The following is a 26,936-nucleotide window of genomic DNA, read 5'->3' on the forward strand; positions in this document are numbered from 1 at the left end:
TGTATAATGTCTCTGGATTTGGGTTTGTCTGACTTTTCTCTTGATTAGATTCAGGTTATGCGACTTTGGCAGGATTATTACAAAAGCAATGCTTTGTTCCTCTGTTGCATCTCATTCGGTGGGGAACAAATTCAGTTTGCCTCATTACTGATCATATTCTCTTTGATCACTTCCTGAAAGTAGTGTCTTCCAGGCTTTTCCATCAGTCTCTCTGTAATTAATAAGCATTTTGTGGGGAGATACTATGTAAATGTCCCCCTCCTCCTAAAACCTTCAATTTACTCACTTATGTAGATCAGTATGGACTAATGGTTTCCTATTTCATGCCTGTTGTTATCATTATCTATTTTGATGCCCAAACTGTCCCAGATTTGGCCAGTGGGAAATCTTTCAAGGTGAATTCTGAGTCCTTTTGATAAATCTCCCTCAGTTTTCAAGATCTTCTTTGTTTTCTAGCACAAAAAGATGTTCCAGACTCTTGTGTTTTCGCTGCCTCAGTGCTTGGATCAGTCATTTTTCCAAGGATCCTTGCTTCCTTTTGGTGGAAAATGGTATTGAGAAACTAAGATGTAGGAGTGTGTGCTCACTGATACTGGATGTTGCTGCTCTGAGGCCCTCTTAGTGGACAGAGCAAGGGAATATGTATGAATACACACATTAACATATATTCTGTATTTGTCTTATATATGGAAAATGAGATCACAACAATGCATCCAGTGCTAATTTAACACCAGTCTACTCATCCTGATTGAGACCTGCCGCCTTGTGCCAGGCTATCACCTGTCCCATGAATACATCCTTCTCACACCATTGGACCTCTGACATCCTGCTCTGCGCTTTCCCATCCACACACTGAGCAGACGTCCACCTTGCGTGGCCCCACTTAATGGACTGTTTAGAAAGGGAAGAGAAGAGAATGGGAAGGAGAAGAGGAAGAACCAAATATTAATTTTAAATCACACTGGCCTCTGAATAACATCTTTTTTGCACGAATGCCACCTGCAGAGGCACATTATGAAAATGTGTTCTTTTCTCTTATGAAGTCCTCAATTCTCTAAAATTTTCTGATTTTCTTTAGATTTCATTTTCTCAGCTTCATTGTCATGGGGTTCATATTGTCCAGGCACATAAACGTGTCAAATGCTTCCATTCATTTTATGCATTATCTCATGGGATATTTCAGATTTTACTTACCCATTTAGTGCTATAAAAACCTTTTATATTTATATTTCCTTCTGCCTGGCCTCCAATTTGAGAACTCTTATCAATATTCAATGATTTTAGGAGATAGCACTGCCACATGGCATAAGGTTTGGTCCACTATATTTGGCAACAGCAGGACCTGGAAAATTTTTGTTTTGGAAAATCTGAGCTACAAAATGTCACTAATTACTGTATTTTTGAAGTAGCAACAAGATTTTCTCTCATGAACTGTTGCAATCAGCTTCAGTGTTTAGGGGGAAAAATTAGAAAAACCTCAAATCAGATTAAGAGACTATTTGTGCCACAAAAAGACAGTCAAGATTACACTTTTCTTTCTAATTTCTTTATTAACTTTTATTATTCCAATTTGCCTTCCAGCTACAGGACTAATTTATTATTTTAATTTGCTTCTGGTTACAGGATTCATTTAAATTCAGCAACCCATTAGAGAACCATCTAACATGTTGGCAGTTAAGTCTTTCTTCTGGAAATGTGGTCAAAAATGACAGCTTGTATGTAGAGCTGTGTCTGGATAGGGGTTCTAGTAGAGTTGTCACCTGGTTGAGCCTAAAATACATAAATCATATTGTTAATCAGTCTAGTCCATGCAAATAATTGGCATTAAATGAATTTTCTTCTTGCTTCAATATTGTAGCAAACGAAACTAAAGAGGCTGTGGCCATCAAGATATTTCCACGTTTCCCCCCAAGTACTTTTTCCTAACAACAGTGATAATTCCAATCAAGACTTTGAGGCCCTAGATTGTGGCAATCCTAAAAATATCTAGGATCAAAGCAGTGTCCCCGGCTCACGGTTGTCTAGTCTCTGCTGAACCCCATGGGTCACTAACTCTGCAGAATTCCCAGTGAAAGGCTTTGCAAGCTCATGTAATTTTAAGTTAATAAATCAGAAGAATCCTATCTTGATTTCAAGTTGTCAAATAAAACGTCTCGAGTTTGGAATTAATTCAGACTGGTAGAAGTACCCATATATGGCGGGTTTCATGAAAAGCTTCCTATCACTTTCAAAACTATTTGCTCTGCTTTTTTTCCCCTTCAAATTATAATCCTTGAAAAAAGATTTGTTCCTTTTACCTTTATTCAGGATAGTCTATCATACTGACAGGCTCCTAGGGACTCCTATGGGAACAAGTGTTCACTAATATGGTAACGATAAGAGAGAAGAGAGAGATACTAAAAGAGCTGGACAATATCTATAATTGGAAAATATTAGTCATTAGGCCTTTTCTATATTTGATGCTACTTGCTGTCTCTTCATTTCTCGTAGCAAGAGACAATGAGAAATTTAGAGCTGGGATTAGAGAAGATTTGGTATTGCCTCTTCCCCTGAGCACTCAATTTCTTGTGCTAGGGAGAGAGAATATATTGGACCCATCTTTAATAAACAGAGTGAGTAAAATTATAAGACTTTGAAATGGGTCAAAGAAAAAGAGTGAGTGTCCTGAGTGGCTCACCCATCCAAGTTTTTTCTGCTTTTCATTTTTTGGTGCTATTTTACAACTATTCAAGTTGTAGAAAACTGATAATAACACAAAATATTTTTATCTACAAAGATGCAAATTAACTGTGCCCAGTGGAATGCAATTAATTATTCCTTTTTGCTCTGTATTGGGGCTTGCTTTGCATCTATTTGCAAATTAATTTCAAATTTTCTTATTCCCTATATATGTTCTGCTTTTTGAATTTTCCTTTGAACTGCTTATAATATCTTACTGGTTCCCTCTATAATTAATAAATTAAGTAAAATCTTTGGCACATTTATTTCATATCTGTATGAAAGTCACGATTATATCCTTTTTAGAAAAATTACCTTGTGAACATTTTGGAAGTTCCACGCAACGCCCAATGGATTCACCTGATGGCTGAGTAACCTGTGTTGCTGGAGGAGTGTTGTACCTCATGGATGACTTATACCCAAGAATTTCTTCTCTTGGCTCCAAGAGGTAAATTCTCAGTAGCAATGGAACTTTCACTTTCCTGATCCTCTGTTTCTTTATATATTTGCCATTTTACTATTTTTGTGTTTTGCTTTTGTTTTTGGAACCTTTTCAATCAACAAATTGTTCCCCATTGGTGACAGTAATGATTCGGAATTTGGTTTTATGGTTTAAACTTTGTGATCTCTGTAAATGGATTAATAGATTATAGAGATTTATTCTGTCTTGGGTGAGAGACAACAGAGAATCTGATTTGTTAGCATTTTATTCTCTTTGTTTATTTTGAGCTCAAATTAAGAATCTTGTGCCCACCAGGAAAGAGAACAACTTTTGGATATATGGACAGATAATTTTTTGTCTTTTCTTTTGACCTGTGGCTAATGTCTAGATCTGAAGCTACAAGCTCTCTATGTATAGAGTCTGTGTGTATATGTGCTTATGACCTGGAAAGACCTTTTCATCTTTTTGTATGAGTATATAATATTTTCCTGAGAAGGGAACTAGTAAATTAAAAAAGTCTCCTAAATTAAAGGAAATCTGTTTCGATTGGCCTGTAGAATTCTTAGGTAAATAAGTTCTTCTATAAATCAAATATTAATAAAATTCCAAGAAAATGAGGAAATTAAAGTTTTGATACTTTAAATGTGCTAGACTTAAAAAGTTATTCTTACAGAAACTCAGAAGTGTTTTGAAAATTTAAGTTCATGTAATTAAGGCAAATTTTTGGTAAATCAAACTACTGAAGTAATTTTGGTTTAATACAAACAGCTTGTTCTCTGATTTATCAGTGTTAGTTATAATATAAGCATACTTATTTTCTACTTGGGTTTGCTTTTCATAAATTTATGCAGGTATACTGATCAAATAAGCCGACATTTAAGATAATGAAAAATGTAAATCTGTATTCAACAAAATCAAATCATTATTCTGACAACTTTATTTCAATAGTGATTATGTTTTTTAGCATGTCACCTTGAATATAAGTCCCAAGATCTTCAGGTAACATAAAGCCTTAGACTACTATTAAGTTGAATTATATAATGAATGTTCATTTGATATCTAGATAATTTCTAATTAAGAATACTGAAAGTCTGATGTCTAATTATTAGGCATAATTCTAAGTTTATGTACTTTTGCTTATCTCTCATGGAAACTTCCTACCTTTGCACCATGTTAATGTGCTCATTTTGTCTCTTTAAAAAGGTATGTGTGTGAGGGGTTGGCCCCATGGCTGAGTGGTTAAGTTCGCGTGCTCCGCTGAGGAGCCCCGGGGTTCGGATCCTGAGTGCGGACATGGCACCGCTTGTCAGGCCACGTTGAGGCGGCATCCCATATGCCACAACTGGAAGGACCTGCAACTAGGATATACAACTATGTACCAGGGGGGATTTGGGGAGATAAAGCAGAAAAAAAAAAACCAGAAATTAAAAAAAAAAAAAAAAAGGTATGTGTGTGACTGTAGAAAGTTGCAATATGAGCTTTGCTAGACTGTTAAAATGCTTTTGGAAGACAGACAGTTGTTAATTACGTACCTCTAGTTTTCTCTATGAAATAGGAGTTACTTTGGTTAAAAGTCACAATTAATGTGAATGGTTGAGATTACACTATGAGTAATAGGGACACGTTAATACCATGGTCTGTGTGCTTTTGTGTTCCAAAGAGAAAGTAGTTTTGTCCTAGAGTAGGGGTATGTACAGTAGCGGTTTTCAGGCCTTTCTTTTTGTTCCTTCTCAGGAACCCTGTACAATCTTGGGACTTGCTGAGGACCCCAAAGAACTTTCATGTGGGTTATAACTATCAATATTTACCATATTGGAAGTTGAAATTGAGAAATTTTTCAATACTTACTGATTCATTTCACCACAGCAACAACGAATATGCATTGAAATGCTAACAGAAACAACATCTTAGTATTAACATAAAAATTATTTTGAGCTCATGAATCCCCTAAGAATTGCTGTGATATAAAGAAGCAAAATGAAGGGCAAATTTGGAAGTAAACTTTGCATGCCTTGGTTTATAGTACTTGAGTCTAAAATGAAGAGATAAAATGAGCTAAAATTTTAGTAAGTTTGTGCCATCTTAAGGGCTTGCTTTCTTGGGTTACTGGTTAATTCCTTTGCCTACTATAAGAAAGACTTTTCTTTCCTTTTTTTCCCTTAACCTTTTGTGTAATCTGTCTAGGTAGCAAATATTCTGTGTCTTACAAGAATAATTTCTTGTGCTTTATGTTGGATTTATTACATCCTTGATTAAGAAAGAGAAAAAAATAAGAAAAAATAAAAGAAAGCAAAGAACAGAGATTCCTCACATAAAGAGCTAAAGATTTTTACAATTGTGTTAATGTCTATGTCTATTTTTAAATGTTTTATTATTTAAATGTTTATTTAATTAGTTGACCCAGTATTATTTCTCTAGCACCCTGACCCTATCTTAATCAAGTGTCCAAATACCTTCTGATGATTTTTTAAATTTTTGCCTTTCAATAATTGGATTCTAAGTATAGAAAAAATTAAATAAGACTTTCAAGATATCTTTTATGTCAAAAACCACCTTTGAGATTTCCCAGAGGGTCCCTGGAAAAATCACAAAGATTTATTCTTTCACCTTTTAAAAGAGGTGCTGGGAATAATCAGGTTTGTCTGTAGAATTCTCTGTGAACAGTCGTCAAATCAGAAGAGGTGCTCACCTTTACCTAGGTAAATTTGTATAGATACAATATTATTAACATAAATATTTCAGAAATTTTGTATGCTTTATGAGAAGTCCCTGGAGTTATGTCATTGCCCTTGCTGTCTCATACCATGGTTTTACCCTCAGGGAAAACACTGATTGCAGCTCTCAAGTATATTTCCATCAGGTTTTCCTATCTTTATCAGAGTTCTGGAAACAGCAGGATAATGTTATCAGTGACAATTTCAGCTAGTTTTTAAAAACACAAATGTTTAGGTCTTACTGCAAACTTACTAAATCTCTTTACTTGATATTCTTGGTATAGACAATTACGTCTCAGGATTATTTTATGTCCTAGGTCAAGATTCTTTTGCTCTATAAAATAGTTTTCATCTATTTCTTGAATCAGATAGAGTGTTTGCAGACTTCTTTTAAAATAAATTTAATCATTATCCTTAGATGGTTTCTCTAATTTGGGGATGGGGGCAGGGAATGGCTTTATTATCTTTGTTTTGCATGCCACAGAAAGAACTAAACTTCCTTGTCTGTTGTATTGTTCTTATTATGAACCCACATCAGACTGTTCACATTTGAAAATTATTCGTAATAAACCATTCATAGCCATTTTAAGTCCTTATCATCTACAGATAGTGTTGTTTTACTCTGATGCTTCCCTGAAGTCTCTCTTCTAGATTATAGAGGAGAATTTGTGTCTTCAACAAAGAGGAATAGTCTCAGAATCTTGTGGAAAAGGACTATACCAGGTACTTCAACTAGTGACACTTCAAATCTGAGATGGCGTAGATTAGATAACTTTCAGATTACACCAGGAGTGGACTGAGTTAGGATTTACAGGACCTGTTTTAGGCCAAATGGGAGGACTGCTAACCCAAGATCCAGTGTAATATTGTTGATATTCCAATATTCTGGAATATTATTGATCTTCTTTTAACACTCTATTTTCGAGATACACAAGAACACCCTTTCTCTTTCTCATTAAGCAATGTGTAACCCATAGCAATTTAGTAGACTCTGCTTTTGTAAACTGAAATGAAACCTTTTTAAATGATATCTGATTCTCACTTATTCCTCTAGGATTCAGAAATTTATAGTAAGTCTCCTTACTTTCCATGACCATTTAGCTATTTGCATAGGTTCAATAAGCAGCTGTCATCCTTTCTACCAGAATGTAATTGTACAAATTGTAAAACCAAGGCCTTGCCTGGGATGTCATATTTGAAAACAATGCTAGTTTAATCAGGTAGGAACAGCCACTCTTTAGGGATTAAGTTTGAATTTACTTATGGAAGCAATCCCTACAAAGTGCTGGCTTATTTCTTGGCTTAAAAAATCCAAGAATATTATATATTATACGTAAGTAATCTTAGGATATTTGGGGAACATTGAGAATAGAGGAATTTACCCAAATTTTAGGTATTTCAAGTGAAATATGGTGGAGAGCATTTATTTCTTTGGCTTGGGTTCCTAGCCTCAGGTCAACAAATAATGGAGGATTTTAAAAATCCAATTTGAGACTCCTCGTGAAAACTTCCAGGCACAATTTAATTTATTATTTGTTCAAAGTTGTATGGCTTTAGAATTTACAAAGGAAACTTAAGGTGTCCTATATGGTAAAATAACACTTTTACTGCATCTATGTAAACAATCAGGCAAATCTAATGAGGCGCCTTATTTTATAAGAATAATCTTTCTTTGAAATTATTATGATATAAAGAGGGGAGGAGACTGTCAGGGAAAGTTGTGAGGGACTTTGAAATGGGCAAAAATCAAACAGTAGCTATCTTGACTACTCAGTCGTCTAGGTTTTCTCATCTTCCATTGATATTACAACACTGTAAGTTGCAGAAATCTGATAAGAATGCAAATAATTCTTGTCTGTATAAATGCAAAGTAGTTATATTCGATGGCATGCAACTGATTTTTGCCTTGATTTTGATAGACCAGTTTTGCATCTATTTGTAAATTCATTTCAGAATTTCGTATTCTCTTTGTATGTCTCTGCTCTTTGAAGTCCTCTTTGAACTAATCATAACATCTTACTGGTCCCACATTAATTAATGAGTTAAAAATCCTTGACACATGTTCATTTTATGTCTATAGGAGAATCATGATTCTACCTTATTTTAAAAATTATTCCTTAACAATAGATAACAAGAATGCTAAAAACAATCTCACATATGCAACAACAACAACAAACAATGCAGTTGGTTGAGAAAATTCAGCACTTAGAAAACAGAAACTGTACACATCTGCTGGGGTGGTGAATGGTTAAGAAGAGTCATGGGAGTTGACTACGTGTTCAACTGTTGAGACCCAGAAGAAATCATGCTCTCTTTGAATTAGAAATAATCCCTTAACTGAGGTCTTGAACCTACAGTGACTCCGTGCCTGACTCGTGTGTTTTCTGGTGCCTGCTTCTTTGTCAATAGTATCAGTTCTTTGAAATTATAGAGGAAACAATTATTTTGTTTTGGTTCAATCATTTCATTCAGCCAGGAAACTAACTTTCCACTCTTTTCCCATATTCCTTGTCCTGATTCATGACAGTAAATTTTGTGAAAAAGTGAGCATGAATTGGAGGTAAACCTCTCTTCCTCAAATTTCTCCATTCTCATCTCCCTAGCCTGTAAAAGAGACCCTTACCTTTGGCGTGATTGTTTGCTTAGGATGCCCTTCTAAGTAGAAGCTTAAAACCAGCAATTTTTCTTTGTCGTGTATGTTTTACTGGGATATGTACTTTTATTTTCACTGCAGATATTCAACTTGGATGGTGAAGGGTTATCATTTATACTTTCTTATTACTAAGCATTGATATACATATAATAATTCAAAATCATATATTTAATTTTTTTCTTTCCCCCAGCTTACCTTCCCTGTGCTACACTTCATATGAGAGTTCATACATTGGACACTTAACAACAATGTGTTTATCTCTAGGGGTTGTTCCATAAGACTGCATATAAAATTAAAGTCAGTTTTCCAGGTCAAGAGGAGGGCATAGCATTTAAGTTTGGGGAGTTTTAATTCATAAACGCCAAGCTCTGTTATGTAATTTTTAATGTATTCCTCAAGGCCATTGATTGATTTTAACAGCAGTTAGTTGAGTAAATCTCTAATTTCCATGTGGTGGATTTTCAGTTCAGGTACACCAGGTGATTGCCCAGGGGAGAAAATGTTTTAAAAACTTCTTAGTATGTGGGTGTTTTAGGGCTATAATCAACCAAACATTCAGTAATTTGGGCGGCAAAACCAGAAAGCTGGCAAGGTCTCAGCTTTACTTAACAACTGTGACTGCGCCGTAGTTAAAAGCAATGTTTACAAGAGGCCTCTGAGGAAAATCCAGGAGCCAAAAAGTGGTAGTGATGATTCGGTAAGTGTCCCCTGCACCGTTAATTCAAGTTTGCATGGAGTTTGAGGGAGAACTGCCAGAGACTTTGAAGAATCCATAGCCTGGCTTAAACTATTCTATTCCGTATGCTTTTTTATTTTTTGACGACCAGTAGGAAATATACCCGGACCCTGTAAAAAGACAGATTATAAAATTGAGAACCTCCACTGGGAGGGTGGAGCTTCAAGACATTAAATTTGAACCGGCTGTGGAAAGGATGTAGGAATGTTATGGGCCTCCATTTTGAGAAGAGCAATTTCAAGCCTTTGACAGGCTCCCTCTGATTTTAATATCTGCATGGCAAGGGAAATCAAGACCAGTCAATGAACTAGGGGGCAGCATTAAGGGGGCAATTAACACCTTTCCCACTAATAGGAGCAAGTGCTGGGGTGGGGGTCGCTTGGGAGGAACAGAACAGAGGAGAGAGGAGCTATGAGAAGATACTATTGGACACTTCCCCTAAATTAAAACAACAATGATAAAAACCCACTAAAGGCAAAAACGTGTTTTTCTTGGTAGAAGTTACTTTTCATTTTAAACCTTGTTCACCTAGATATTCTTTTGCTCCTAGAAAATGAAAGTAGAATTTGCCATTTTTTTTGACATCTGTATAATATTCAATAATGACTACACGTTTATTTAAAAAATAATAAAATAATTGCTTCTCTCATTCACCCATGGACCTAACACATTGTCATTGTCCTGGACACCCCAGGTCAGAACTCCAAAGTTCAGTAAAGAACCCCCAGGGTTAATTCACTGACCAAGGAGAGAAAAGCACCAGAGTTAATTACTCTGGTAATTTTCAGCTAAAAATAGCGTTAGCTCTACCGTATGTTTCTAGTGCCTAAGATCCTAAAATATTTTAAACTTAACCTCAAAATTTTCCAGGATTATTTTTGGCCCTAATATTCATTTCTTTAAAAAATATTTAATATTCAATTTATTCATTCCACCGATGTTTACTGAGCACCTATGATACGCTAGCACGGGAGACAAAATGGTAAAACGACCGGAAAGGGTCCCTGCCCCATGCTTCAGTTTATGCTTTACAAGTCTCCGTCACACAGAGTGTTTCATTTGAGCCTTCAGACAAACCTACCTGACAAAGCGATTCTTGATAAGGCAGTGATAGCAAGAGTGCCAATCACCACCCCCACTCTATGATGATCCAAATAAGTGAGGAAAAACAGCAGCAATTTATCAGCGGAAGCATCTAATGTGGTCGGTCATGTGGAGGTTATCCAGAAGTCTTTGGTACATGGTTTGTACTTTCTAGTCTGTGCAGTCTCAGGAATGTGTAATTTAAACTACTTAAAATTAAGGCTGTTGAATTAAAATTTGTTTTACAGGAACAAAGTTATGGACATAGAGTAAGGTGAAGCAATAGGTAATAAAAATATTACTATGTAAAGCAGTGGATATCAAATCCAGCTAATCTTTAGGATCATCTGGGGAGATATTAAAAATACAGGCCCATTCAGTTTGAATCTCTAGGGATGGAACCTAGGGTTCTCAGGACTGACTAGTGTGAGGAGAGAGGAAGAGGAAATATTTACTGACATGACAGAAATTGCTCCTAATCAAGCCGTGGTAGGTTGGATGTTGATAAAGAGCTCTCATGATAACATTTTGCATTCCAAAGTAACACGTTTTTATGTTTGAACAATTGTAATTTCCAAAAAGACAAGTCTGGATTGGAGGGCTCCTGATGTACAGTGAGGAGCACTGATTTGTAAAGAGAAAAGAATCAATCAATGCACAGTCTGCATTGCACATGCCTCCCAAGTTCTGTGACACTCAGGATGGATCCAGAAAGGTTTATTCGACAGTAGTGTCTTTAGTTTCATCAATTTCCTACATCTAATAGAAACCACAGCATCTCTAAGATCTTTTAACATATTTTTTGTTTGCTTGTTTTGTCATCAGCCATTTAGCAAGCAACTATATTCAAGATGTACTCTATTAGACACTAAGCAAAGTAACAAAAAGGAGACTGTCCTACAGGGTTTCACGTTTTTCATAAATGATTTTCTTGTGTGTACCAATGAAGTTTAACCAAAAGAAAAATCACATCACCTCTTTTCAAAACGGTTTATGCATTTTCCCACTTGGAAATTTTGATTCTGTCATGACACAAATGATACAGATTCTCATTGAACTGTATAGAATGGCAAAAACTCATTAGATTTGGCTTCCACAGTTGGAGCTCAATTTTCTCTGAAAACTTCTCTGCCATTACTCTCCTCCCTGCACCTGGGGCTCAACCCTGGCTGCACAGTAGAATCACCTGGGGAGCTTTTGAAACGTACAGACGCCCAGGCCTTGCACTCAGACCAATTCAACCAGAATCTCTGGAGAGGAGGCCAGGCTTCAGAGATTCTAAAGCTTCCTGGGTCATTCTGAAATCAGGCCTGTGCTGAGGAGCACTTCCTAGCCAAAAAGAGGTCCTCTCCCTCTCAGGCAGCCACATGCTCTGTGCTTCCTTTAAGTGTGATGTTCCTTCCTGCTAGAATACCCCTTCTACTCCAGTCCCCATGTCTTCACCACACCCATCCTTCAAGATTCAGTTCAGATGCTATCTCCTCTATTATCTCAGTTTTTTTGCTGAGGAAGATTCGCCCTGAGCTAACATCCATTGCCAATCTTCCTCTTTTTTGCTTGAGGAAGACTGGCCTGAGCTAACATCTGTGCCAATCTCCCTCTATTTTGTATGTGGGTTGCCACCACAGCATGGCTGACAAGTGGTGTAAGTCCATGCCTGGGATCCGAACCAGTGAACCTGGGCTGCTGAAGCAGAGCATGCTGAACTTAAGCATTATGCCACGGGGCTGGCCCCTTAACTCATTTTTTAATGCATGTCTTAGGTCCAAAGTAGATTCTGTCTCCTCTGAATCCTTATAATGCTTTTTCTGTCTTCTCAGGTCACTTTCTAGCTTATTTCTGTGCATATTGTGTTTTCCCACCTACTCGCCAATTAACCGGTAAGGTTTTTAGGGCAAGAAACCCACCATTCTGATTTACTTTTTATACCTCACAGTGTCCAGTAGATGCTTAATAAACATCAAACGAGGAAGAGAAGGATGGAAGAATGAAGAGGCCACAGTCTTACTGACATCCATCCAGCTCACCTTTCTCTATACTTAAGGTAGCACTGGTCTCCCATTCTTCTCTCTCTCTCTCTCTTTTCTAAAGGTTGGGGTGAAGTGAGATCTCTCAACCACTTTTTCTAGGTAGATATGCATTGTCTAAGTTTGGTCTTTACCTGAATGATCAGGTAATAGGAATATTAAAAAGATCAACTCAGAAACTTGCTAACTACAGCAGGACCCCTACTTCTAGTCCTCTTTACTCTTCGCCTGCTTTATTGTTATGCTCTCATCTTCTCCAGTTTTTCCTCCCAAGTCTGTCTGAATCTGTACTCTCTCATCTCCTTAAAACATAATTGTTATCCTGTTATTTCTCTGCACAAAAGCCTTGGCATATTTCCCCATTTCCTATCAACTCCAGTCCAAGATCCTCATCAGTTCTGCATTCAAGGCTCTTCACAACCTCTCCACACTTAATTCCCACTCCACGCCTTCTCTGAGCCAATGCGGGGGCCAAATTGAGCTATTTAGGTTTTCCTTTATCTGTTTTACACTCTTCAACATTATTTCTGCTAATGGGTTTTATTCCTGGTATTGCCTGTCTCTCTGTCTCTATGAGTTCAATTCCTAACCATTCTTCAAGTCCAGTTAAAAGATGACCTCTTCCATTATCACCTAACATTATTCCCAGTGCTGTCTCCTCACCATTCCCCCTCCACTGGCTCCTGCCCCAGATCAAAAGCCATCTCTTCTTCCACTGAATTTCCAAATCATTGCTCTTTTGCAACATATCGCTTTCTGCCTTATACTGCAGTTATGTTTTTTACATGCCTGCTTCCTTAAAAATACTATAAGCACTTACAGGGCAAAGGTTGAAATCTTGCTTTCTTTACATCCCCTATTGTCTCATAATACTTAAATTTAAGCTCTATTGCTAGATTCTACTAATAATGAACTATCTGACCTTGAGCAAGTCATTTAACCTGTTTGAATCAATTTGTTCATAAATCAAAAACATGTTCTAATTTAACAGTCTTAATTTGAGATGGTTTAAATTACACATTCCTGGAATTGCACAAGAAGACTTGAAAGCAATAACAAAATAAAGGTTTTTGCATAACCTCTACAAAACCTAAAATTATGGCTGCACTAGCTGTTTCCACTGATAAAGTCCTGGAATTTTTTTTCTGACTTATTTGGATCAATATAGAGTGGGGTGGCTGTACCCTTTCTGGCTATCAATGCTCCATCAAGTGTCAGTGACATAATTCACTCCTCAACTTTTAATTAGAATAGCATTATTTTTGTGTGTTTGGAGGGAACTATTCATTCACTCATTTATTCCATGAATATTTATTGAGTATATATTAACCAGGCATTCTTCCAGGTGAATGAAAGAGGAGAGGGGAGCAAAGCTGGTGTAACTAAGGAAGATTTTTCCTATTTTAAGTATTCTATACCATCTCTCTTTCATTAGTAGATCATGAAGGTTTTAGACCACTTATGTTATTCTAAGACTCAAAGCAAACTCTTCCATAGTTAATGTTCCCTAAAAGCAGAAGAAAAATGCCTATTTTTTTATTTGTCCAGCTAATGTAGGGGAGTGAGTGTAAAGTGCTTCTGCTGAATCCTTGTAAAGATAATACACTGGAAACATTTTGGTGGGTGTGAATTACTCAGACAAGAATTCTTCACTCAAAAATAGAAACTTGCCTTATTTGTTCCAGATGTCATACGGCTGCAGGGACGTTAAAGGCAGTGGTCCTGTTTTCAGTGCAACCAAACTCTTATTGCATTTGGAATTTCTTAACCAATGAACTCAAATTACTTCTTCTAAGACCTGCACAATTTTCTTTTTTCCACTGTTACTATTCACAAACAACTAATTTTCATGGGAACCACACTTCGGAATTAATGAGTCTACGTCTGTGTTGTACAAAGAAAATACATCCTGTTTATTACTGTTTCCACCTTTCATTTATCTTGACCTCTTTAATTTTAAGCATAAACTATTTCAAAGAGAGGACTTGGAGGAAAGGAAAAGGAGAGTTGAGCTATATTGTTCTTATAATATTTTAGAGCACCTTAACTATAGAGTTATGAGAAGGTGCTCATCTTAGGAAGAATTTCAAGCAAAATTATTAAGAAAAAAAATATGGAGTATAAAAATATAATTCTTATCATTGTATATTTTTAGTTTTAAAAACTTGACATTTTAGCCTTTTTGATTCTCCTTTAGGTCTTTAAGAGCTGCTGTGTGACTGCATGAAATATAAAAGGATCATGACTCTTCGGAGAGGGTGAGTAAGTTAAGAAAATCCATAGGAGATGTACATGCTAATTTTATATCTAGTCCGTAAAAATGAAAATATGTGTATTCTATTTTGTTCGAGAAAAGAGTGCCAGATCTCTTGAGATTATTGTCTTTTTATGGAGAGGGTTTTCTCAAATTGTGGTTCTTGGCCAATCTGTAGCACAATCACATGGGCTGCTTATGAAAATATGTACTTCTGGGCCCAGTTGAGTCAGAATCTCTGGGAATTGGGCCTAGGCTGTAGACAGACCCAGAGATCAGAAAACAACAACAACAACAACACTCTCATCTTCTAGTTGTGTCATTGAAGCCCACGGAGTTTAATTGAATTTCTCAAGGCCATGCAGCCAGTTAGTAGTAAAGTAAGGCCTGGAATTTCATTTATTGGTGCTGAGACCAACATTTTTTTTCCAGCAAGTCAGCTATTAACTATTATCTTCAAAAGTTTAAATAAAATTTAAAGAAATATAAATATTCAAATATTATCAGGTGGTCCACCCAATAATTCTTTACTCTCATCACTAATTAACTAAATCCATGTTCTTTCTCCAGGATTTGGGAATACCTTTCCTTCAGACTCATCATGAATCTTTTGAATTATAATTAAAATCTTCCAGAAAAAAAAGAGGAAAATGTTATATTTCATGTATTGCTGGCTAAGTCTTTGAAATCTCATGATTGATTATTTTGGAAGTGAGTATTTTAGTTAAAGTTATTTGAACCATGTTCAAGTAACAGTTTGCATTCAATAATGATTCCACAAAGACCATAAAAACTATAATTCATGGCATACATTCTTGAAGTATGTATATTCCATTAGTTAAAATAGATCCCTAAAATAGTTTGTGTGATGTCATTCAAAACTAATTCAAATATTTGTTTCACACATCTTAATGGAGCTATTCATAACTTTATATCTTTTCTTATGTATATAGTTTCACCTTCTAAAAGGAAAAGACTCTGTGAATGCTATTTATTAAGTTTTCTGTATTTTGCCTCAACTGATAATATTTTGACACCCATTTATGATAAGTAAAGAGATATCATTAGAAAGAAGTTGTCTGATAAACTTCCCTGGTATTCATAGATTCATAATAAATGTGACCCTAATGATTTTCAGGTCCAGTCCTTTATTTTACTACTGAGAAACCTGAGTCCAAAACAAGAGCAGTGTTTTTTGAAGGAGGTAGCTAGTTGTCTACCCAAAACTCTCTTCTCCCTTTCCCAGAACTCCTGTTTTCAGGAGTTTCATGGCCACCTGAATAGAGATTACATTTTCCTGGAGAAAGCAAAATACCATATGATTTCACTCATATGTAGAAGATGAAAAACAACAACAACAAACAAACACATAGATATAGAGAAAAGATTGGTGGTTATCAGAGGGGAAGGGGGGAGGGAGGAGGGCGAAACGACTAAAAGGGCAAAAAAAAAAGACACCAAGATTACATTTCCCAGTCTTCCCTGTAGCTAGATATGGCCATGTGACTAGGCTTTTGCCATGGAACGTAAGTGAACGTTTGTGTGGTAGCTCTTGGGAAACTTCCTTAAAAGTATATCCTTTGAGCCCTCTGAGCTTCCTCCATGCATTCTGTTTGGGATGTGGTTGTTTTGGCTGGAGATCTATTTCGGCCCTTGAGGATGAGGGCTACACTGGCCCAGATGACTGTGGAGCTGCCCTTCCAACTTTGGGCTGACACTATCTAGATTCACACATGGGAGAGAAAGAAGCTTCTATTCTGTTTAAGTCACTGTCTTGGGGTTTCTGGTATGGGTTTCAGTATGTGACTGCAGACAATAATTTATTTTTTGCTACAGAATTTCATTCATTAATTCTTTGAGCACACAGTTATTGGGCACTTTTTATGAGCAAGGAACTGTACCAAGTGGATATGAAACAAAAATCATTTTATTTTTGATTTTGAATTTCTAAAAAGTTTTTGGAACCAGACTCCCCTTTTCTTTTAGTCTATCCTTGCCCCTATCCCAGGCATAGCACACAATTCCTATTCTTTCACGATGAAGGAATATTTCTCTTGACTTTGGATTTTAGATTGATGCTGTCATGTGAATAACATATTTTTCAAAAGTTAAAAAAACAGCCTATGCAACTCAAGCACGTATGACTTTAAGTAAAGTTTTAACCTTCACCCCCAAACATATGACAAGTCATGATGCAATGCTGTCTTTGAAAATGTGTAAGATATAAATATTTGTCCTTGAACAAATTCAAAATATCATGGAACATGTCTTTAAAATATTAAAAGAAAATGTATTTTCTAAGTTAACACTTAGAAATACACGAAGGGCCATACTGCTTTCAGTGTTAGTCACATATCAAAAGGGATATTAGAATTCTGGGTACATATGTGAGGTGAGAGATTCCCCTCCCTAAATGACTCATCACCCCATTTAGAGCAAAAAGTGACTGAACATCCCCAGGATCAGAACAAACTAATGTGTTGCCCACCAGCTCCCTGATCTAATTCTGCTGCCAGATGTGGAACAATGTTCACACTTGCAAGTTCTATTTAAATTTCCCCCAAACTCTTTATTATTGATTTCTGATAATTTATTTAGTTTTAGAGTTTTTCTTTAATAGTACTTGCTCTAAGTTTCAACATAGCTTTTCATTTCTAAATTTAAAAACTTAAGTGTGTCAAATATTTAATAGATTTTTGAATAACCGTAGAAATACAATAAAGTTTGGAGAGATATATAAATGTAAAAAGCAGACTTACCTTTGGGTCCACATTGAGAATTTTTCTGTCTCTCTTGTATTTGAAAAGTAAGCCTTCTGGATTGTCAGTAATCACTTGATAATTGGGAGTAGAATTACAAACAGCAATATGATTGTCCCAGTTGTAAAAGCTATAGAAATAAATATTTATTAGCAATTAATATGAAGAATACATTAAATTGACAAATATATTTCAGAAAATATTTGGGGCAGTTCAGTTTCAAGATAAATGGATTGGATAAAGTCTATATAATCATGTAGAACACACGTGATTAAAATTCTTGCAGAAAAGATTAGACTGGATTATTCTCAAATCATTTAGATACATATTGATGACTATTTTGCATGATTTCCTGGTTTGGACATCTAGGACCTAGAGTCTATCCTAGTATTATATTCCCAGGAAGTCCAGAAGAAAATTGATGCAATTCAAGGCTATTTCTTCCAGCTCAGACTCTTCAGGATATTAAGAGTATTCAGGGTATTAAGAGACTGTTTACTGGAAGGAAAGGCAGGCTAAGTCACCTCTTTTCATTCAAAACAAATTAATTCATTTCTTTCAGGCTCTATTTTTCAGTAATAAGTTTCCCAGGGAGAGAGGAAACTATTTGAGTTTGAAAGGTTACCATAGGCCAGGCATGTTGTGATGTAGTCTGTCGCAACACCCATATGAAGCTGAGTAGACTAGGGGAGGTCAACTAGCATGGGTAAGGCCCTGCAAATATTGTGTCATAGGACTAATATTTCAACCCAGATCTGTGTGTTTCTAAGCATACGCATGCTCTTTCTAGTGTTTAACATTGCCTGCATTTTATCCTTCTTTTGGTTAATCTTCTATAAAAACTCCTATTTTTTCTGTGTCTTCTTTTATACCCATTTGTCAAAAATGAATACAACACTGTCTTATAAGTTGGAAGAATCCTCAGTACAGTCATGTATCACTTAAGGACGGAGATAAGTTCTGAGAAATGCATCCTTAGATTAATTCGTCATTGTGTAAACATCATAGAGTGTACTTACACAAATCTAGATGGTATAGCCTACATACACCTAGGGTATATGGTACTAATCTGATGGGACCACTGTCGTAAATGTGGTCCCCCATTGACTGAAACTTCGTTATGCAGTGTGTGACGTATACTTATCTTACACATATTATTCCTGTTAACACATTTCTAATATTATGTTAATATGTTCAAATATGAACACATTTCTAATATGTCTAACGTTATCCTATTTCTGGGTTGTTTTGCCCTCATTACTCTCCTACTTCATTTTGAAAGAGCAGACTTCCTTGATTAAACTCACTCTGAATTACATTGTTTTCTGAGGTATCAACTTTCATGCTATATCACCTGAAAATGAAATGAAAATATCACCTCAAATTTTTCAGTACTCAGAAAGGACTGATTACGTAGATCATATATTTGTATTATTGGGGGGCATATTAGTGAGAACTATTCTATTTTGTCCCCTACTACTGTTTCATGGTCAAGACACAGGAGTGTCTGCTCCTTCTGAGGCACTGGGTAAGGAAAAGTGGTTTTCCAACCATCTTTGTCTATTTAGTCGGTCCTCCCCAAGAGAGCAGGAATGACTATCTGATTGGTGAAGTGAGGAAAGGAGCTGAGCATTCATGGCTTTGTAGATCCTACTTTAGCTAGCTTTCATAAGTGAAGTATATCACAGCAGGCTCAGCCCCTAACAGGGTGATGGTAGGGTAGCAGCCTATAGTCCTGGTGATAAATTCAATTCAGTGGTGAAGGTAGTAGGAGCTAGTCTGACTACGCACCAAGCTTGGTTCTCCAATTCAGTTAAATCTATAATAAAGAAGATAATTTAACCTCCCTCTTACTGGCTGTTCAGTTAGGAGATTGCTAAATTGGAATATGGGACATGGGTGTGATTCTAAACCTTACACAGAATTCTCTCTAAATAATTATCTATGAGATATATAGATAATTCCAGTAAAATGCCTGAGTCATAGGTATGCTTAGAGTGGCATGATTTATATCACACATTCCTATCTTGTTGCTCAGGCCTCAAATTAAAAGCCTTATTGAAGTGCAGGCGGATTTTACATATCTAGTCTTTACATAAGAAAGTTAATTTGTATAGCACATGGTACTTTTGATGAAGCAATTAGGATTGTTTGTTAATACTTTTTTTCTCTTAGGCAGGGATGGCAAACAGGTTTCATTTCACATGCCAATTCTAATAGCTAATAATTATTTAATAAAGATAACTAACATTTATTTAATAAGTACCATGTGCTGGGTACTGTTCTGAGCCTAATGAATCTCATTTAATCTTATCACCAATCCCATGAGTAGGTATAAAATGATCTCATTTTATGCATGCAGAGCTCAGGTGATCCTGAAGTGTACTTGTGGATGAAAATGGGGGACTGGATTTGAGAAGATACTAAAAAGTGGACTTAATGGTTCTGAGAAAGATATCAACAAAATAAGAGTCTAGGATTACTCTCAGATTTCTTGTTTGCATTCTTAAGTGTATGGAATTACTTACTAGGATATAAAATCCAAGAGAAGGAAGAGATTGCAGGAGGTGGGGGGGAGGCGGAGTTCAGTTTTGGACATGTTGAACTTGAAAGCCCTGTGAAACATCCAAGAAAATGAAAGCAAGATCTTGGTTTGTGTTGGTTACTGCCCTATTTCCAATACTTCCTCTTGGCCCGTGCCTGACACATGGTAGACACTGAATGCATATTCATTGAATAAATAAATAATGGATGAATTTCTGGACTTCAGAAAGTTTCTAAGATCAAGTAATAGATCTGGAAGTATTCAGCGGTACTTAAATTCAAAGAGGTGGCTTAGATGAACAAAGGAGAACACAGAGACAAGATGAAATCTGGGAACATCAATTTTACACGGACAAAAGAGGAGTCAGCAAAGGAGAGTAAAAAACAGTGATCTGAAGCATCAGTAGGAACCAGGAGAGTTCTTTTGTTGCAAAAACTGAAGAGAGGAGAATATATCAAGAAAGAGCACTTTAAGAAACACAACAGTACCAAATACTTCATAAATTATGTCAGATATGAAAAGAATTCATCAAAATTTGCACTGGCAAGGATGTTAAAGGGAGAGCAGTTCCAGTGAAATGGTGGGAGCAAAATTCAGATTGTGAGAATCTAAGAGAACATGAGAAAAGATTACTGAATAAAAATAATTCCTTTAAGAATTTAGTTGTGAAGGAAACAAGAAAACCAGGACAGCACTAGAGAAGGATAAAAAAATTAAAGACAGGTTTTGTGTTTTTCTTAAGATGGAATATGCTTGAGTACGTTTCCAGGGTGTGAAGAGGGAAAAGTAGAGAAAGCATGACTCTAAAGGGGTAGGAGCCAGCCCTGGTGGTCTAGCGGTTAAAATTCAGTGCTCTTACTACTGTGGCCTGGGTTTGCTTCCTGGTCAGGGATTCACACCACCTGCCTGTCGGTTGTCACGTTGTAGTGGCTGCATATTCCTGTGATGCTGAAAGGTATCCCAGTGTTTTTTCAAATACCAACAGGGTCACCCATAGTGGACATATTTCAGTGGAGCTTCCAGACTAAGACAGACTGAGAAGAAGGACCTGGCCACCCACTTCCAAAAAAATTGGCTATGAAAATCCTACGAATAGTAGCTGAGCATTGTCTGATATAGTGCAGGAAGGTGAGAAGATGGCTCAAAAAGACCAGGCATGTTCCCTCTGCTGTACACAGGGTCAGTAGGAGTCAGAATCAATTCCACAGCACTAATAACAAAAAAAAAGGCAGGAGCTGTAAAAGGTTTTGTCATAGAAAATTACATATGAGATGTATCTAACATGCAACAGCACTATGCTATTCCTTTGTCTATGTAAACTAATCTGATTTTAGTAAGAGCCCTGCATATTATTTATTACCACTTATATTAGATAGATGAGGGGACTGAAGCTGAGAGAAGATAATTTTTTTAAGTTTGTGTATCTAAGAAGTACTAGAATACAGTCTCAAATCCAAACTACAGAATCTAAAACAAGTGTTCCTTAAAAAATTTTTTTTTCTATTGTGGTAAGAATACGTAAGAGGAGATTTACCCTCTTAACAGTTTTTTAAGTGTATAATACATTAGTGTTGACTATAGATACAATGTTGTACAACAGATCTCTATAGCTTATTTATCTTGCTGAACTGAAACTTTATGAGCATTGATTATAAACTCCCCAATGCCCCTTTCAAGTGTCCCCAGGCAACCACCATTCCATTCTTTGATTCTATGAATTTGGCTATTTTAGACACCTCATATAGGTGAAATCATATAGTATTTGTCTTTCTGTGACTGGCTTGTTTCACTTTGCATAATGTCTTCAAGGTTCATCCATGTTGTCACATATTGCAAAATTTCCTTCTTTGTTAAGGCTGAATAAATATTCTAGTTTATCTATCAAATTTTATCGATTCATCTGTCAATGGACATTTAGGTAGTTTCCACACCTCGTCTTTTGTGAATAGTTTCTTTTAGACCACATATATTTGAGCAGTGTTTTAAATCCATTCAGCCAGTCTTTGTCTTTTGATTGAGGAGTTTAATCCATTTACACTTAAGGTAATTATTGATAGGGAGCATTTTACTCTTGCCATCTTATTGTTTATGTTAGCCTTAGAGTTCTTTTGTCTGTTTTTTTCTCTCTTGCCGACTTCTTTTGAGTGTTGTTGATTTTTTATTGATATGGGTTGAATACTTTATCTTTTTCATTTGTGTATCTTCTATATTTTTTTGTGGTTACTTTGGGATTCACATAAAATATCTTATATTTTAACAGTCAATTTTAAGCTAATAATAACTTAAGTTCAATCACATACACAAACTTTACACTTTAACTTCTCCCCCCCATACATCCTATATTGTTGTCATGATTACATCTATTCATACTGTGTATCTTTTAATGTTTTTGTTATAGTTATGTAATACTTTTGTTTTTTAACTTTTATAGTAGAATTAAAAATGGTTTATTCACTACCAATACAGTATCATAGTAGTCTGTATTTGTTGATATATTTACCTTTATCAATGAGTTCCATACTTTCTTATGCTATATTACTTCTCTTTAGCTCTCTTTCATTTGAACTTGAAGAACTCTCCTGAGCATTTCTTATAAGGCAGGTCTAGCAGTGATGGGCTCTTTCAGCTTTTCTCTGTCTGGGAAAGTCTTTATTTCTGTTTCATTTTTGAAGGGCAGTTTTTCTGGGTATAGTATCCTTGACTGGTAGCTCTTTTCTTTCAGCACTGTGAATATATCATCCCACTCCCTTCTGGCCTGCAAGGTTTTTGCTGAAAATCTGCTAGTTGTCTTATGAGGAAGGGATTCCCTTGGAGGTGACAAGTTGCTTTTCTCTTGCTTCTTTCAAAATTCTTTCTTTGTCTTTGACTTTTGACAATTTGATTATAATGTGCCTCAATGTGGATTTCTTTGAATTTAATTAGTATCCTTTGAGCTTCCTGGATCTGGATATCCATTTCCTTACCCAGATTTGGGACGTTTTCAGCCATTATTTCTTTGAATAAGTTTTCTGTTCCTTTATCTTTCTCTTCTCATTCACACATAATGTGTATATTGGTCCCTTGATGGTGTCTTGTAAGTCTCTTAAGTGTTCTTCACTCTTTTTCATTCTGTTTTCTTTTTGCTCCTCTGACTTAACTATTTCCAATGACCTGCCTTTGAGTTCACTGATCCTTTCTTCTGCTTTATCTAGTCTGATGTTGAAAACTTCTAGTGAATTGTTTTAGTTCAGTTATTGTGTTCTTTAGCTCCATAATTTCTGTTTTATACTTTTTAATATTTTCTCTTTGTTGGATTTCTCACTTTGCTCATGCATTGTTCTCTTGACTTCAGTGAGCATCTTTATGATATTTTGAATTCTCTTTCAGGTAAATCATATTACTCCATTTCTTTAGGGTCAATTTTTGGGGATTTACCTTGCTTATTTTTTTGAAACATCTTTTGCCTGATTCTTGATTTTTCTTGACTCTCTGTGTGGATGCCTGCAAATTAGACAAAGCAGACACCTCTTCCAGTCTTCACGGACTGGCCTCATACAGGAGAAGACCTCCATCAGTCAGCCTGGCTAGAGATGCTGTGGGCCTCTTCCAACTTTGCCCCTTCCCAGTTAAAAGAAGGCAGCTGTGGGTTTTGTCTGCTTGCTCTGTGATGAGCAGGGCATAGGCTCTATGGTGTCTACCAGCCCAAGTTGCTGTCTCCATTCTCCCGTAGGTGGGTAGACCTTGCTTGACCCATCAGAGTTCCAGAACTGACAAGACAGAGGCCAGTGGTCTGGGGAGCACTCTCAGAAAACTTAAGGGTCTGGATGCTCAAACCAACCCCTTCCTCCCCTGGGAGAAGTGGAGAGCTAGGGGGTTTCTTGTTGATCATAAGGTTCTGTGCCAGAAGTAAGGAATTCTAGCAAAAGGGTGTCCTAAACCTCTTTACTGGCTTTAGCGAGGCTAGTTTTCCTTGGCTGCAGGAGCCTTTCAATTAGTTTCTAGATGTCTCACAAAGGGAATTTCTCTGGGAATTGTTGCCAAATCTGTGTGTTTGTAGGAGGAGGGAGGTTCCAGAGCTTCCTCCTCTGTAATCTTGCTGATGTCACTAATTGAAATGCTCTTTTTATCTGCTACTCCTTGATTACTTTCAAGTGGCAAAGTAATTGTCAATGCAGAATGGGTTAATGTATATTTTAACCTTAATTTAACCTCATTTTAAGCCACCTATATCCAGATCCACACTCTAGATGTTGTTGTAACTCATAACTCAATTTGAATTTTTATTGTCTGTTAGTATTCCTTGTTAGTTCATTTACATTACTCTTTTGATCTTATTGAGGCCTTGGGGTTCCTTAGCTCACTCTTTTTATCTTAATTTACAACAACTAATTTCTTTACTTATCCATGATTCACAAGAAACTTGCCAGTAATCACAACTTTATTCCTCAATTGACCTTGGTTATATTGAAAAACACTGGCTCTAGATCGATTCAAATGTTTGTCTTCTCTGTTCCTGCATATGGCCTTCTGACAACTCTTGCTGAAAATAATATACTGTACCATTGATGTAATTCTAAATCCAAATCTATAACCCCAGTTGCATTCCAGACACTGCAGAGTAATTTTTTACATGTCTCTAGTTATCTTTCTCTATCACTCATTACAGTGTTCATGTCTCCTATTCCTCTATTTTCCTCCTTATTCTCAGAAGATGACCTCACTTCTTACTTTATTAAGAGAATAAAGGACATTAAATGGGAAAATGATCAACATCCTGTCCCAATGTTAGCAAATTTATTTATATTGACAACGTTCCCTACCTCCTTCCATTCAACTCAGAAGAATAGGTGTCCCTCTTCACTTCCAAGACAATAATCATCTCCAGATGTGTTCTGAATTCCACCCCTTATTGTCTCTTTAGTTACTTCAAAAAATTATCCCAAATTTCTCTAATATAATCAAACTCACCTCACCATAAATTTTTTCCCAGGAACTAACAAACATATGTAAATGATCCCAACTAAATGAAAAGCAGAAAGAAAGGAAGAAAGAACAAAAGATGGAAAGAAGTAGAAAGAAGAGAAAAGAGAAGATTGAAAAACTTCCTCAAACTCAGATTCTTTTTCTCCTAATACATTATAATTAACCCCATCTTCTCTACGCCAACTTACCGCACCCCTCCTCCATCTTAGTTCTCTTGTCTGAGCTGCTGATCCACATCACCTGCTCAAATGTACTTAATGGGATAAATCATAGACTTCTCAATCTCAACACATCAAAAGTTAAATTTTTCTTTCCCACCCTCCAAACCTATTTGTACACTCCATATCAATAAGTGGCACTCAATAAATGTTTATTGATTAAATGAATGATATATGTCCATCTTTACCATTATTACTTATGATATAATTGATTATATTACTTTCAATTATTGCAGAATTAAAATAAAGACGTAGCAAGAAAAAATATTTAAAAAATAAATTAAGAGAATTGATTTAGAACATTGATCTGGGATGTAGGAAACCTGATTTAGTGGTTTCAATTTTCTCTTATCTAAAGTTCAGAGGTTGAACTATATATTGCAATGGTTCTTTACAATGCTAATATTCAATGATTATAAAAACCTCCTTGGATTCAGTGAGTTCTTACACGTTATTTTATGTCTTGGTGTTCACATCTTGAAAATACTGGTAGAAAAGTTCAAATGTACTGTAACTACAATAGACAGAAGAACAATAAGAGATAATTTATGTGAAATGATTTAGGGTTTTTAGAATAAAAGAACAATTTCCATTTACTTCCTATAATAAACATCCTAGGAATTGGGCATTTTACTATATAATAGTGTACTTATGCACAACTTATATAAATAAATTGGAATAATAAAATTAAATAAATATGTGTAAAGTCTGTTTATTAAGTGGTAAGGGGACCTCATGTATGTTTTTGGAAACAACTACCTGTTTGTCATCTAGTTTACATGATAACTCCTGATACCAGAAAAAATACTTTGATGACATCACAGGGCAACAGAGCTTTGGACCACAAGGGGGAGTAAATTTCAAAGCCATTGTCTCCAGAATACCTTGTTCTAGTTTTGCTCAATATCTTCCTACATATGGAATGGAAAAAACATACTTATGAAAATTATGACAGCACAAAATGGAAGTTATTAAAGATTTTAAAAAATTGTACATAAAAATACATTTAAAGGCAAGCTAAGGTCTTAGGGGTGAATATAGAATAAAAATAATGATTGTAACAAACTCCAGTCTCCAATATGTAAAGCATAGAGAAAAAATGAAATCATTACCATGCTCACATGAAATCTGACATCACAGAGAACACATCAATGAAACTGAAGCTATTATTGTCTAACAGATTGTCTCCATGAATATAACCAATAGTTTATAATGATTAGGAAGGAGTTTTTGTTTCAATCTCCATTAATAATGAAATCTTTTTGGTTTTATACATCTAGACCAGCAGGCTTTGATAGTGCCTAAGACTTGCATATGGTTATAAAGTTAAAATGCATTTCATTTGAGAGAAAAAGGAAGAACAAATATTTATACGATATAACTTTTAGGACAGAGAGATATTCATATTTAAAGGAATTTTGTAACAACAGAAATAAACTCAAACATCTATAAAACCAGCTTTTGTGAAATCAGAAGATTTTATTGAAAATGAAAATTCAAGAGATTTCATATCAATCATGGGGATGTTTAAGTGTTAAACATTATTGTCTCTTTTTTTTATCTCTGTGTTGACAGCCTGTCAGTAGGATCGCCTTATAATTTTATTGTCCAAACTAGGATCCTTCTGAGAAAGAAGATAATTGTGCCAAGACAACAAGAGTAAGCCCAGATGATGCTGGGAAAACTGAGATGTGTGGTCTCTACACCTACAAACCATTTAAACACTGCTGTTTTAGAGTTGATTTATCCAATGTTTGAGTAAAAGGCTTCCAAAGTTTTGCCACAGATTTGCCAGAAATATGATAAAGATGTTTAAACAATGCTA

The 26,936-nt window shown here is 35.8% G+C and overlaps 1 protein-coding gene across 7 annotated transcripts in view; it reads right to left on the reverse strand.

Moving 5' to 3' along the window:
• Positions 1-1,524: 1,524 nt before the first annotated feature.
• CFAP299 (cilia and flagella associated protein 299) overlaps positions 1,525-26,936 on the reverse strand; it is a 562,838-nt gene continuing 537,426 nt past the window's right edge. For 2 of the 7 annotated variants that reach the window (XM_070262327.1, XM_070262326.1), the window contains exons 5-7: positions 19,915-20,001; positions 17,387-17,516; positions 1,525-1,770 (exon numbers count right to left, since the gene is read on the reverse strand). In XM_070262327.1, coding sequence (XP_070118428.1) covers positions 1,675-1,770; positions 17,387-17,516; positions 19,915-20,001 — 313 coding nt within the window. In that variant the 3' untranslated portion in view covers positions 1,525-1,674. Of the gene's footprint in view, positions 1,771-5,767; positions 5,856-17,386; positions 17,517-19,914; positions 20,002-26,936 lie in introns of all 7 variants that reach the window. The other 5 variants (XM_070262329.1, XM_014738582.3, XM_001492815.4 and 2 more) reach the window with 3 other exon arrangements.

Source organism: Equus caballus, chromosome 3 (genome assembly GCF_041296265.1).
Source record: "Equus caballus isolate H_3958 breed thoroughbred chromosome 3, TB-T2T, whole genome shotgun sequence".
Classification (NCBI taxonomy): domain Eukaryota; kingdom Metazoa; phylum Chordata; class Mammalia; order Perissodactyla; family Equidae; genus Equus; species Equus caballus.